Source organism: Xiphophorus hellerii, chromosome 11 (genome assembly GCF_003331165.1).
Source record: "Xiphophorus hellerii strain 12219 chromosome 11, Xiphophorus_hellerii-4.1, whole genome shotgun sequence".
NCBI classification, from domain to species: domain Eukaryota; kingdom Metazoa; phylum Chordata; class Actinopteri; order Cyprinodontiformes; family Poeciliidae; genus Xiphophorus; species Xiphophorus hellerii.
The window spans coordinates 1,030,511-1,045,264 of NC_045682.1; the positions used below are offsets into that span (position 1 = coordinate 1,030,511).

General features: G+C 40.6%; 2 protein-coding genes across 3 annotated transcripts in view; both read left to right on the forward strand.

Moving 5' to 3' along the window:
* ccdc15 (coiled-coil domain containing 15) overlaps nt 1-698 on the forward strand; it is a 34,796-nt gene extending 34,098 nt beyond the window's left edge. Inside the window, exon 10 of the mRNA XM_032576538.1 lies at nt 525-698. Within this exon, the coding sequence (XP_032432429.1) occupies nt 525-559 (35 nt within the window). The 3' untranslated portion in view covers nt 560-698. The remainder of the gene's footprint in view (nt 1-524) is intronic.
* A 279-nt stretch (nt 699-977) lies between these two features.
* Nucleotides 978-14,754, forward strand: part of slc37a2 (solute carrier family 37 member 2) — a 40,869-nt gene continuing 27,092 nt past the window's right edge. For both annotated transcript variants that reach the window (XM_032576472.1, XM_032576471.1), the window contains exons 1-3: nt 978-1,522; nt 13,455-13,536; nt 14,150-14,240. In XM_032576472.1, the coding sequence (XP_032432363.1) occupies nt 1,464-1,522; nt 13,455-13,536; nt 14,150-14,240 (232 nt within the window). In that variant the 5' untranslated portion in view covers nt 978-1,463. The remainder of the gene's footprint in view (nt 1,523-13,454; nt 13,537-14,149; nt 14,241-14,754) is intronic.

Genomic DNA, 14,754 nt, shown 5'->3' on the forward strand with positions numbered 1-14,754 from the left:
ACTTTAGCATCTCTTGAAAGCTACAGAATATTTTTGCAGATCTTTTTCACTTCCTTTTGAGCTCAGTTTACCCATCTTCTGATTGCAGGATAATGCACCAAAATGCAAGTCTTGATTAGACTTATCAAGTCTAATCTCCAATTTAGTAGCTGTGGCCATCTGCAAATCTACTACTAACACATCCATAACCACCAAAATCTCTAAAAATGTTTGACACCTTGAGTGTGTGCCAAGAGGAACTAAGACAGAATGGTGGACCACCAACAGACCTCAGCTCTTCAGCTGCTACTACTAAGAACATTTAACCTTTTTTTAGCTTTTCCTTTCACAAGAATGATATATTTACTATTGCACACACATCCACTACGGGTGTTTTCCTTCAAAGTATTATAAAACATTTGCAGTTATGTTTTTAATTGATGGAAATTGTGGGTACTATATCAAAATCTTAATGTAAAATGTTATAGACAATATATAATCCATCTTTTACTAATCATGCTTCCTTCTTTCTTTCTTTCTTTTAGTACTAAATGGGACTATTTTCTGGGATTTTTACTGAAACAGACCAGGGTGAACCCAAATCTAATTGATTCCAATAAGGAGTGACCAAATTCTGTTCTTGCTGGAAAACCCCCCAAAAACAATCTGTCAATGTTTGCCATTTGTCAACTGTATGATTGTTTGAATAAAGCAAATTTACAAAACCCTTGTCATGTTTTGGATCTACAATGATAGATCCCTTTCTTTTTGATGACTATGTTTAATATTGGTAAGCAGGTTAAAAAAACTAACACTTTAAAAAAAAAACCCACTTACATTAAAATATGATTTTTGTGCCCTGCGATTACTGCCAACCTGATTGGTGTGGCAACAATGTTGTAACCTACATCACTCGTTTAGAACATTGTTAGGAATGTGGCTTGATTATTTGTAAAATTAGCTTTCCATACAACGTTCTATTTACAGTGACGCGATACGTAAGACTGTTTCTGACGTCGGGAGGCTCCTGGAAAATCTTCTGAACGAACAACTCAGAAGTGCGTCTTTTGAGTATTATTAGTAATTCTATATTCTTATCCGGCGCTTTTCCACGCCGTAACGTTTTAACTCAGGTTCAGGGAGGTAGGCTGACTCTTCTCACCGCTGTATATAAACTTGGAAGCATACTATGGAGCTCTGCTGGATGTTTACGGACTCCATCTCCGCACTAGAAGCCGGACGACAGCCGTTTTTCTCTAGCAGCTAACGTCTGCTTTTATCCTAGAGCTTCATTTACCATTCTTCCGGTTTTTTTCCCCTCATCGATGACTCAATTATCAGGAAGCTTCCTCTCGGGTGTTTAGTTATAAATCTGTTGTTACCTGCAACCAGCCTCATCTCACCGATATCTGCTTCGAGAACATGATGTTTGGGATCAAGTGGTAACAGTTTGAGTGGGAAGTCTAACCGGTTTTTAATCAACAATGAGGTCTCCTCTGGCTCCCGGGATACGACTGATCACCTCCCTTTCTCGGGACAGCTGGTAAGTCTTTCTTTTTTATTTTCTGTAGAGCCAACTTGGTTTCAGGGCAGCTTTACCTGCTTCTACATTATCTCCCTGCTGTAGATTATTTACTCAGTCTGATCAATAAACATTGATTCTGTAAATCAGTTGACCTCAACGCTATAGTGTTTATTGCATATTTATCTAAGATCGCGTTGCGAGTTAGAAGTATTTAATTACGTGCTTTTAATCTAGTAGTATAGCTCTTTCATTTAGTACATTTTAAAACGAAATTCTTCATTTGATTATCGACTCAGATTTGCACTTTAACGAGTCGATACTGTCGTCCACCATTCAACAACTTCATGAAGACAAGGTGCTGATCACAGAGCTGGTGCATGGTAGGGATTATAGCAAACCACTGATAGCGGTGCCTTCTTTCTACAAATTTTACTTTAAAAAAGACAAGAAAATATTTGGCAGCAGTTAGAAACTAGATTCTCTTATAACTTTGTAACAAACAAAATTAAGAATTATAAAAAACCGACAAGTTTCTACAAATTATCTAAAAAACTCAACAGTTGAACCTGGATTTTCTTCTACTTTGTTGTACATAATTAAAAAGGGCACCAATTTTATAAGTCACTTGCAAACAAAACATGAAACGTTATAATTTAAGATTAGATCTTTTGTAATATAAAATAAATTGACAAAAAATAAACACATTCTTTCAATTATCAACAAAAAGAAATTAGTCATCTGAATTTTTATTTGTAATTTTAAAAAAACAGTAATATTAATGACCATGGTAATTTCTACTAATGTACAGGTTTTCTTATAATTGTGTAAAAATACATTTTCACCAATCATCTGCCAAAAGTGAATAAGTTATGAAAACATTGACACATTTGTAATCTTTTATTTATATAAAAAACTTACCATTTAGATACAAAAACAAAAAAAAGTGGTTAAACTTTTAAAATTTTTCAAAATCAAGTTTGTCGTTTCCATCAGAAAAACAAACTATTTTCTAGAAATTAATTAATGTTCTTGGTTTTCACAGTTCGTTATGCCTACAAATACATTTTGTCCAGCATAATAACTATAGACTTAGACTTATTTTATTGTTGTTGCACAAAGACACATTAGTGAAATTGGCAATGAAATGTCCTCACTTGGCCACTGGAGCACACACAAAAACACAATAGTGCCTATAATTATAATTACACAAATATACAAATAAGAATATATTTCTAAATATATATACAGTAACTTAGTATTTTCAAACAGTCTAAGACAGTCTTAAGTGACGGTAATGTTGAGCAATCTGATGGTCAGTGGGAAGCAACTATTTCTGAGTCTGGCTGTTCTTCTGCCAGACTCCAACCGGATGAACAGACCATGAAGAAGATGAGTGGAATTGGAGAGGATCTGGTTTGCTCTGGCTAAGCAGCATCTGTGTGCAATGTTCTGGATAGGGGATCCAAAGATCCTGCCCGCTGTCTTCATCACTCTTTGCAGAGACTTCCAGTCTGACACCTTGCAGCTTCCAAACCAGATGGAGACACTATTGGTCAGAAGGCTCTGAATGGTTTTTCTGTAGAAAGTGGAGAAGATGGGAAGAGGGAGGAAAGCCTTTCTCATTTGTCACAGAAAGTGCAGGCACTGCTGTGCCTTTTTCTCCAGGGAAGTGATATGCGGTGTCCAGCCAAGGTTGTCTATAATATGAACCCCCAGGAACTTGGTGCTGCTGACGATCTCCACTGCTCTGTTGTTGATGAGAAGTGGTGTGTCGCTGGGTCGAGACCTCCTAAAGTCGACAATGATCTCGTTTGTCTTGTCGACGTTCAGGAGCAGGTTGTTTATTCTACATCAGTCCACAAGATGTTGTACCTCGTTTCTGTAATCCACTTCATTGTTATCCTGAATGAGACCCACAATTATAATCATCTGCATATTTTATTATGTGACTGGTGTTAAACCTGGGACAAGAGTTGTGAGTCATCAGGGGGCTCAAGACACAGCCGTCGAGGGAGCTAGTGTTCAAAGAAATGACATTGAAGGTGCTTTTACCCAGAGGTGGGGACTCGAGTCACATGACTTGGACTCGAGTCATTAATAGTAAGACTTTAGACTTGACTTAAAACAATGATAAGAGACTTGAACTTGAATTTTAATTTGAACCTGTTTACTTAAAAAGGCTTGATATTTTACCCGAAATTTTAAGTTTGGGTAAACATATTATTTATAAAGTGAGCCCCATTAATTCATTACGCTCAGTCATAACGTGTTTTTCCGAGCTTCCTTTAAACTCAGCATGAGCTCTTGCTTGTGTGCGGCCGCGACAGAGACCTGCTGCTGCCGTGCAGAGCTGCACTGGTGTGTGTTAAAAGCAAACCAGCAAAAGACAAAGAACTTTGCACAGTTCTTTCCCCCAAATGTACTGAATGAGTTGATTAATTTTGTTGGATGCAGGTAATATTAGCTACATTATGACTAGCTAATGCCAGTATATCACATTAAGCTTGTTAACAAAATAGGCTACAAGTATTGTTTATCCATGTCCCAAAGTCAGTAGTACTGGTTACATTTACGTGAGTAATTTTTTGGGAAGAAAGGTACTTCTAATAGTAGTTTTACTGCACGGTACTTTTTTTCTTTTACTTGAGTAATATTATCTCTTCTCTTACTTGAGTAGATTGATTTTGCATTTAAAGAAATAGACTTCAGAGATGGGAAAACTTAGATTTCTGTAACATATGAAATAACGAATTTGAGCATAATTACTCAGCATTTTATAAATGCCACTGTTTATGTCCGTGTTTATTTTGTATTAATAAACATGGGTATCCTATTTGAAATGTTACATAAAGATTTATGTATTTATATTAAAGTAAAAGCTAGTTTAGTCTGCCCCCCAAAATAATCCAATGTCCACCCCACTAAACTCTTCTGGAACCGGGGCTGTGAATCAGAAAGCAGGTTCTAGACATGAGCTTAGGGAAGAGAGTTTCTCTCTGTCCTCATCATAAAAAAAGAGATTTGACTCAAGTAAAGACAGTGTCAAGTCTTTATCTTTTATCTCAAGGATAAAGACTTGAGACTTACAGTACTTGAGACTTGCAAAACACTGACTTGGTCCCACCTCTGTTATTACCCACATGGACAGACTGAGTTCTTTCTGTGTGGAAGTCCAGCAGGATCTACATACGCATCTACCTGCATATATACATAAATAATATATACCTATTTACACACCCACATATATTTACACACACATACACAAACCTGCACCCAATTGCCCAAGTCATCCACAGTGCTGTAATTCCCAGCCAAATTCATCACCCCTGTTCATCCTTATATGTTTGAATAGTAACCATTTTGAGTCTTTTCTTAAAATTCCTCATGCTTGGATTTTGCTTCAGCTCTTTAGTGAGTTTATTCCAGATCTACACTCCAATGACAGAAATGCACATTCTTTTCATTGTTGTTCGAACATTCAAAGTTCTGAAGTTGAGGTTTTCTCTATAGTCATATCCCCCCACTCTATCAGTAAATAATTTTTGAATATTTTCTGGTAATAGTTTGTTTCTAACTTTATACATAAACAGTGGAGTTTGAAACTCTACCAAATCTGGGAGTTTCAGGAAATAAGAATCTATAGATAAATTGTTGGTATGACAATAAAAATCAACCTTGTGAACTATTCGAATGGCTCTTTTCTGTAATGTGCATAATGGTTGAAGTGAAGTTTTGTAAGTGCTGCCCCAAACATCTACACAGTAACTTAGATATGGCAAAATAAGTGAACAGTAAAGATTATGAAGGGTAGAGGAGTTTAGAAATTTTCTAGCATTAGAGAGAACTGCAATACTTCTAGCTATCTTAGGTTGAACATATTTATTATGAGGTTTCCAACAGATCTTATTATGAATCAAAACTCCCAAAAACCAAATTTCAGTCACTCTCTCCACAGTCACATTATCAATTATTATTTGTCAATTGCTATGTCATTTACAAGTCCCAAATAACATAAACTTGGTTTTATTGAAATTTAGTGATAATTTGTTAATATCAAACCACTTTTTCAATTTACATAACTCTAAATTCATTTCTATCAAAAGCTGCCGTAAATTTTCACCTGTACAAAAAGTGTTTGTATCATCTGCAAATAAAACAAAATTAAGTATTTCTGAAACCTTACATATATCATTTATGTATAAAATAAACAACTTTGGTCCCAATACTGAGCCTTGGGGAACATCGCAAACAATGTCCAGGCATGAGGACTGGAAATCACCCAATTGCACAAATTGTTGCCTGTTGCTGTGATAAATTTTCATCCAGTGCAAAACTACTCCTCTTAGACCTTAGTGCTTGAGTTTCTTGATGAGTATTTTATGATCAATTATATCAACTGCTTTTTTTAAGTCAATAAATTCCCTAACAGCAGGTTTCTTTTTATCTAATGCTCTGGTCATTTCTTCTATTAAATGAAGAACTGCCATCGCTGTGGATCTTTGTGACCTAAATCCATACTGACTCTCAGCGAGTAGTTGGTGTTTACTAACAAATCTATCCAATCTAGCAACAAATATTTTTTCCAAAATTTTGGAGAATTGTGGAAGTAATGAAACAGGCCTGTAATTTGTGAAATGATGTCTATTCCCAGATTTATATAGTTGGATGTGTCAGGAAGTGGTGCGGGTGAGGCAGACGCTGTAGACCCAGATGAGATGAATAAGGGATGTTTAATGATAAATAAGTCCGGGAACAAGCAGCAGGCACAAGGAAACACAGAACGACGAAGAAGCTAACATTGACGAAACATTGACGAGGACCCGACGAGGAACAAGGAACACAGGTGGAGTTAAATACACAGGAGGGTAATCACAGAACGAGACACACCTGGGAACAATCAAGGGGAGGACAGGACAACGAAGAGACTCAAGGACACAAAAAACTCTAAATGAACACAGAAAACACAGATCCTGACAGTACCCCCCCCTCAAGGGCGGCTACCAGACGCCCAAAAAAAAAAAAAAAACCACAACAAGGGTGGGCGGAGGGGCGCCGGATGGGGGGCCAGAGTCCAGAAAAAACAAAAACACAACAAGGGTGGGCGGAGGGGCGCTGGACGGGGGGCCAGAGTCCAGAAAAACAAAAAACTACCCACCATCGTGGGCGGAAACACAAGAAGGGCCAAGAGTCCATAAACAAACAAAAAACTACCCACAGGGTGGGCGGAGGCAAAGGAGGCAGGAACCACGGAGGTGGTCCGGCGGTCGTCCGCGGCGGCGGGAACCACGGAGGCGGTCCGGCGGCCGTCCGCGGCGCTGGAGGCGGGAACCACGGAGGCGGTCCGGCGGCCGTCCGCGGCGCTGGAGGCGGGAACCACGGAGGCGGTCCGGCGGCCGTCCGCGGCGCTGGAGGCGGGAACCACGGAGACGGGAACCACGGAGGCGGGAACCACGGAGGCAGTCCGGCGGCCGTCCGCGGCGCTGGAGGCGGGAACCACGGAGGCGATCCGGCGGCCGTCCGCGGCGCTGGAGGCGGGAACCACGGAGGCGGTCCGGCGGCCGTCCGCGGCGCTGGAGGTGGCGATGAGTCCCGGGGGCCGCCCACAGACGGCGACGACGAGCCCCCCGAGGCAGGGTCTCTGGTGGAGCACAGGGGGTCTCGGTCGGAACGCTCGGGGTCTCGGTCTCGGGTGGAACGCTCGGGGTCTCGGTCTCGGGTGGAACGCAGGGAGTCTCGGTCTCGGGTGGAACGCAGGGAGTCTCGGTCTCGGGTGGAACGCAGGGAGTCTCGGTCTCGGGTGGAACGCAGGGAGTCTCGGTCTCGGGTGGAACGCAGGGAGTCTCGGTCTCGGGTGGAACGCAGGGAGTCTCGGTCTCGGGTGGAACGCAGGGAGTCTCGGTCTCGGGTGGAACGCAGGGAGTCTCGGTCTCGGGTGGAACGCAGGGAGTCAGAGTCTCAGGAGGAACGCAGGAGGTCAGAGTCTCAGGAGGAACGCAGGAGGTCAGGGTCTCAGGAGGAACGCAGGAGGTCAGGGTCTCAGGAGGAACGCAGGAGGTCAGGGTCTCAGGAGGAACGCAGAAGGTCAGGGTCTCAGGAGGAACGCAGAAGGTCAGGGTCTCAGGAGGAACGCAGAGGGTCTCGGGAGTCGGGGTCTCGGAGGGAACGTAGAGGGTCTCGGGAGTCGGGGTCTCGGAAGGAACGTAGAGGGTCTGGGTCTCGGTAGGAACACAGGGAGTCTCTGGAGGAACACAGGGAGTCTGAGTCGGAGCGCTGGGGGTCTGGGTCTCGGAAGGAACACTGGGAGTCTCGGAAGGAACACTGGGAGTCTCGGAAGGAACACTGGGAGTCTCGGAAGGAACGCCGGCTGGAACGCCGGCTGACTCGGCCTCGGGTGCGCCGGCTGGAACGCCGGCTGATTCGGCCTCGGGTGCGCCGGCTGGAGGTGAGCCGGAGCGGAGCCTCGGGGCCGGCTGCGGGGGCGAGCCGCAGCGAAGCCTGGGAACCGGCTGCGGGGGCGAGCCGCAGCGGAGCCTGGGAACCGGCAGCGGAGGTGACAGCTCCGGAAGGCGACGAGGGGCCGGGTCCACCGGCGGCTCACGTCGCTGTCTCCGGGCGGCCTGGGGTGCGCCGGCTGGAACGCCGGCTGAAACGGCCTCGGGTGCGCCGGCTGGAATGCCGGCTGAAACGGCCCCGGGTGCGCCGGCCGCACCGGTTGGGGGTGCTGGTCCCGGAGCTGGAGCTGGATCCGGGCTGGCGGAGAAACTGTGCGGCTTGGGAGGCAGAGGTTCGCCAGCCATGACGGCTAGAGCCGCCATACGCTCCCACTCTGCCTCCCTCTGCAACTCCACCAACCCCGGGTGCGGAAAGCGAGGAACCCAGTAGTCCAGCAGGTGTCCCAAGCGGATGGCGAAACCGAGGCGTCGGATGGCAGCGTATGGCTTGGCCATTGCTTCCTCGTACTCCCTGATGGTTTCCGTCAGCTCCTTAAACTCATCTGGGTCCATGATGAAAAATAAAACCAGCGTGCCTCACCGTACTGTCAGGTCGGGTCCTTCTGTCAGGAAGTGGTGCGGGTGAGGTGGTGAGGCAGACGCTGTAGACCCAGATGAGATGAATAAGGGATGTTTAATGATAAATAAGTCCGGGAACAAGCAGCAGGCACAAGGAAACACAGAACGACGAAGAAGCTAACATTGACGAAACATTGACGAGGACCCGACGAGGAACAAGGAACACAGGTGGAGTTAAATACACAGGAGGGTAATCACAGAACGAGACACACCTGGGAACAATCAAGGGGAGGACAGGACAACGAAGAGACTCAAGGACACAAAAAACTCTAAATGAACACAGAAAACACAGATCCTGACAGGATGACTTTTGCAATTTTTATTTTTTGTGGAAATATACCTGTTTGAATTGACAAATTACAAATATATGTTAGCGGCTGAATAATTTCCACAATCACCTTCTTTATTATTATCATGTCAATACCATTGCAGTCAGTTGACCTTTTATTTTTACATTTGTTTACTATATCTATAATTTATTTTCCTTCCACTACTGTGACAAACATGGAATGTGGGTTTCTACTAACTAATGTGTCATTTAGTGTTTCATAAACTGTGGGCTGCAGGATTTCCTCAGCCAATTTAGGCCCCACACTTACAAAATATTTATTAAAATTATGAACTATCTCTTCTATGCTATTAAGCTTTTTATCAATATTTGTAAAGTGTTGAATAAAGCAGGTATGCCTGGAGATTTTTCTAATGACACTGTTTAAAATATTCCAGATACCTTTAATATTATTTTTATTTCTATCCAACTGTTTGCTGTAATAATCTTGTTTTGCTATCTGTAAAATAGCAGTTAATTTGTTCTTATATTTCTTATATTTATTTTCTGCCTCAATTGATCTATGCTTTATGAAGTCTCTGTACAGTTTGTTCTTTTTTTACAGGCATTTTGAAGTCCCTTGGTGATCCATGGAGTTTCTGAATATTTATTTTTATGAATAAACTTTGTATTGGGACAGTTTTTATCATATAATGATTTAAAAATATTCAGAAAATTATCATATGCTTTGTCCATGTCATTTTCTTTCAATACTGACTCCCAGTTTTGTTTAGATAATTCATCTTTAAATGCTTTTATAGATTCCTCAGTCCTTAATCTTTTAGAAATTGGATTACTTTTACTCTTATCTTTCATGTGGCAGTTGTCACAAGCAGCAAAAACAGGTAAATGATCACTAATATCATTAACTAATAATCCACTTATTGTATTGTTATGTATTAAATTTGTAAATATATTATCTATTAATGTAGGACTGTTAGATGTGATTCTGCTTGGTCTTGTAATTTGAGGGAAAAGGCTCAGACTGTGTATAGTATTAATGAACTCTTCAGTCGATTTGTGATTGTTTACATTCAGCAGATCAATATTAAAGTCCCCACAGATAAAATAATTCTTTGGAGTTGTAGTTGTGTAGGTTTTCTCAAACCATTCTGCAAAGAGGTCCATATTAGAACCAGGATCCCTATATATACAACTAACAATTACATTTTTATTTTTTTCCATATATATTTCAACTGTTATACACTCAAAATGATCTTTAACCACATTAGTCATATTTTCAATTATATTATATCTAAGACTGCTGTCCACATATACAGCTACTCCTCCACCAGTCTTCCCCTCTCTATTAATATAGCTGAATTCATAACCAACTAGTTCAAAATCAGCTCCCAAAATCAGTATTAAGTCAGGTTTCAGAGATAGTTATGACACTGAAAGGTTGATTAAACTGGCTTAAACAGTCTTTGATGTGGTTAATATTTGCCTATAAGCTTCTCCTTTTGAAATGTATAATCGAAAATTCATTGTCTGCTTTAGCTGTCGAGTTGTATGGCTGAGTAGAGTAGTAGCCACAGTTGTTCGCAATGTTATAGAAGAAGTTATTTTCTGGATCCAAATTCTTTTCCTTGACTTGACTTTTATATTCAGTGTAGTCAAATGTTTTCAGTTCCAGATAATCAACATTAGATAGAGGTGTTAATGTTATGTCCGTAGTTGATGAAGACAAAGTATTGTTTAATTGAGACATGGTGATGTGTGTCATGTGCAATCGATCACCTGGGTTCCCAATCGTCATTCATAGCATTCAGTTGTATTTATCCAGTTCAGCGAAGTCCCGAACAACCAGAACCTTTGCTTCCTCTGGAGCTCCATTCAATTTGATAAAGACCTTACAATTTGTTGTCCATGTTGACTGAATTTTTTATTTTTTTCTCAGAAACCGGGCCTTTCTGGCAATATTAGCATTCTTCTTGGTCAAGTGCTCATTAATAAATACGTCAGATCCTTTCAACAATCTGCCTTGTTTTAACAAAGCAAACTTGTATTTCCTCTTTGTGAATCTCATGATAATGGCAGGTTTATATTCTTTTCCTCTTCTCGGAAGCGGGTGGCATGCTTCCACAGTGTCATAGTCCACCTCTATCCCCTTGGTCCGGAGGAAAGAAGCCACCTGTTTCTCTGTGGAGTCAAGCACTTCCATTGATGGTTACCAGCCGGACTGGGTGCCGCCACTGCGTTGGCATACGAACAGGACTTGACTCTAAGTCCAGTGAGGATCACATCATTTGTAGTATTGCATTGCTCCAAATCTGCCACTCAGTTCTCCAATACAGCGATCCGTTTGTCCTTTTCCTCATTAAGAAGTCTCAACGACTTCACTTCTTTTACCAGATCCAAAATGTTTTTTTGATGGAGCCTTATAGCTGCCACTTCCTCAGAAATACAGTCCAAGGATTTATTAATGTCATCAAGATCATCCGATGCTTGAGTCTTTTTAGGTCCCATTCTCTTACAATTCCACTTTTAGTCTTGATGTTTTGCCTGTGCGGCGGCGTGTGGATCAGGGCGCAGTTGAAGCAGGTGGTCTGTGGGTAGAGGGCCAGAACCACCTAGTCCGGCCTCCGCCCGAAAGTCCCGATGATCCTGAAGAATGAAATGGACAAGGAGTCCAGCGTAGACGACTCGCTCCAGACAAACTAAAACTTTAGCCGCTAACAGTGGACCAACACCATAGCAAACTGTGGGCTAAGATCAGGATGTCCATCAGGTTCATGTGAGTCAGTGAAGACGGTGAACTGGTTAGCTATAGAGCTTGCCGAGATGCTTGGTGTTTATTTGCTCCAGTTGTTGCTCAGTCCTTGTCTCTCTGTTTCACAGGCCTCCTTCCTTGCATGAGAGGAAGGAGGACTGTTAATAAGCTTTTTATACCACCAGCAACAATGCCCAGTTACACAACCCAATCCTCCAAGAGCATGACAAAATAATAATAATTTAAAAAAAACTAGCGTTGGAAAGTGAAATTAAAACTGTTGCTCAGTGAAATTAAAACTTGTCATAAAGTACTTGTACTTTGACAAGTACTGTCATAATGCTGTAGACATTTACATGTTTGCAGGTTGCTAATGTTTAAAAGGTTTGGCACCTTGCTTGAAATATAAAGCAGGAACAACCTCATTATCCTGAAAGAAATTATGTGGAGGAAATAAGTGCTAAGGCAACTAAATTATCCTGGGAGACAGTGATGTTAAATTATATCCCAGCAGAGAATGTTTTGTTCTGCAAAGTACTGCCTCAGTACACACATTTATTAGAACAATGTTAGTTTTTCTAGGATTTCATAATCAGCTGTCCTCATAGAAACTAAGGGTTAGGAGCTGAACATGTAACTATCCCCCGCTAATGTAAATATTTTTCAAGGTAGCATGTTTTATTGACACAACAGCCCTTGTCACTTCTCACTTGCAGTGCTTTCAGTACTACTGATCATATAAATAGTAAAGATTAAATATTTCCTAATTAAAAATAATTTACAATACAACCAGATTGCTTAGTTTTATGCATGTCAGTGTTTCTTCTCAACAAGATTTTTTTTTAAGTATTTGTGTGTTAACAACAGGAAATGCACTTTAATTATATAGTGCATTTTTGATATTTTACAGTATTAATCGCTTGTCCTAGTTTTGACGTATCCAACTATATTTTTGTCAGACTAGCCATCAGTATATTCCAAGTATTTTTTAGGATTAATAAAGCTTGTCCACACTAACCACTCTCAGTTGTTAGAAAAACAAAGATGGCAATGCATTTCTTTACTGCAAGATCTATATAGTGCAATGATGATTGCTCAGGAATATTTGGCTTTGAAAAATTAATGGTAAAAGCAAAATTGACTAAGTGCTACTCAAATATTGTCAGGAATGACCCAATAATAACATGTTGTAATCTATGCCACAGATGCTTTGTCTGTGCAGATGAAGATTTGCTAACTGATTCCTGACATTGTAAGGAATCAAGTTTTATTTTCAGAGAACTTCCACTAAAAGTTAATTGAGCACATATGAACACCTTATAGAGAATTAAACATTCAGCCCAAGATGGTCAAGCAATCTTTAAGAGTGGAAGCAGAAAAAAGAGCCTGTGATATGATCAAGATAGTAACCTACTTACTCCTTAGAAAGTAGTAGGCTGTAGAATTTTACATTATTCTTTCCAAAACATGGACACTAAACAAAAATGAACACTTTATTTATAAGAATTTAAGCATATCCTTCAGATGTACCAGTTCATTTATGAACCTTGTATCATGGTGTATGTTGTTATTGCGTGACTTCAGTGAATTCATGTTGTTGTTTAATAACATAGGAGACCAGATATGGGAAAAAAAATCACCCACAGCAGACTGGTCTGTGTTATTTCCTCTAAATGTCATTTATGTTATTCAAACATTAATGCAATAATGGAAAATTATTATAATAATATAATAATAATTATCTTACCTTATTTTACGACTTATTAGACTTATAAAGACGGACTGTGTTTAAATAATCATTACTTACATGACCTTGTGTTTTATTTATTCCTGTTGCAGGTATCGTGGTTTTATTCTCTTCCTCACATTCCTCTTCTACACAGCCTACCACCTCTCAAGGAAGCCAATCAGCATTGTTAAGGTGACTGAGGAAACGTTTGTTAATCGTGAAGCAAATTGTGTTTGTATTGCTCTGATTAGCGTAAATCAGACCTCGTCTGATTGTCAGCATAGACAATGCTCAGCTGCAGAAAAAATATTTTTAATCTAAGCAACATGTCAGTTTAAGATGAATATAATGGTTTCCAAAGTTAGGCTCAGGATTGTGAAGCTTTAAATACAACGTCTTAAAGGTTTTTGGGGAAATAAATGTATATTTATGAATGATTGCTTATGTTATTCTGCTATTGTGGCAATAGATGAGAAAAGAATTAGTGAATAAAAATAGGACCAGTAGCTTTTGAGGCCATTTTCTGCTGTACAAGGACCAAATTAACCAAATCTCTATACCCTAGCTAAGAATTTAATAAACAGTTAGGCCAAAATGATGACATCATAATTTTGTAAGCTTCTGATTTTCTAAATTTGCAATATTTGAGTTAAATGAAGGGTTACTTTGCCTTAAATCACCCTCACACCTGTGAAGTACAGAGGTGGCTACATCATTCTGTGTGGTTTTTATCTGACTTTTCTGTTCCTGTGTATGTGAGTTGTTTCATCTAGTTTTGTTTTTTTTCTTTTTGTTTGAAATTCAGAGTGAACTGCATAGAAACTGTTCATTAGTCATTCGACCAGCATACCTCAACATAACTGATAATGATACCTGGTGTGACTGGGCGCCTTTTGGTAAGTGCTTCACCAAATTATCTTCATGCAGTTTTTTATTTTAAAATATGCTGAAAGATCTGCAAAATCATAATTTAAAACAGTTCCACGTGAGTATTATTCAGTGCTGTTCTTTATTTAAAATGCATTACTTGTAGGTAATATATTTTGGCAAAGCCTGTTTACTTTCATTTTCACTGGTACAGTTTGGTACAACTTCATCACAGCCCCGGTTTTGATGTAAAAGCACAGCGCTCTCTCTCCCCCACCACCTTTATTCTCCTGTCTGCCTGTTCAGAATTTGAAGTAGCAAGGGTTGTCATGGCAAGTATTGATTGATATCTTTACTCAGCTTTACAAATGCGTGATTTAATTGCAATGTGGACACAGAGTGAAATGGGCTTGCTCTTCTCTGACTATTTGGTGAAGGTATGGTGTTGAACGGATGACTGTGTCAGACTGGCTGCGGTGCCGAGTACGCAGGAGAAGCTAATAGCCGCTCTGCCAGCTCGCTCAGGATGCGTTTGTTTCCTTC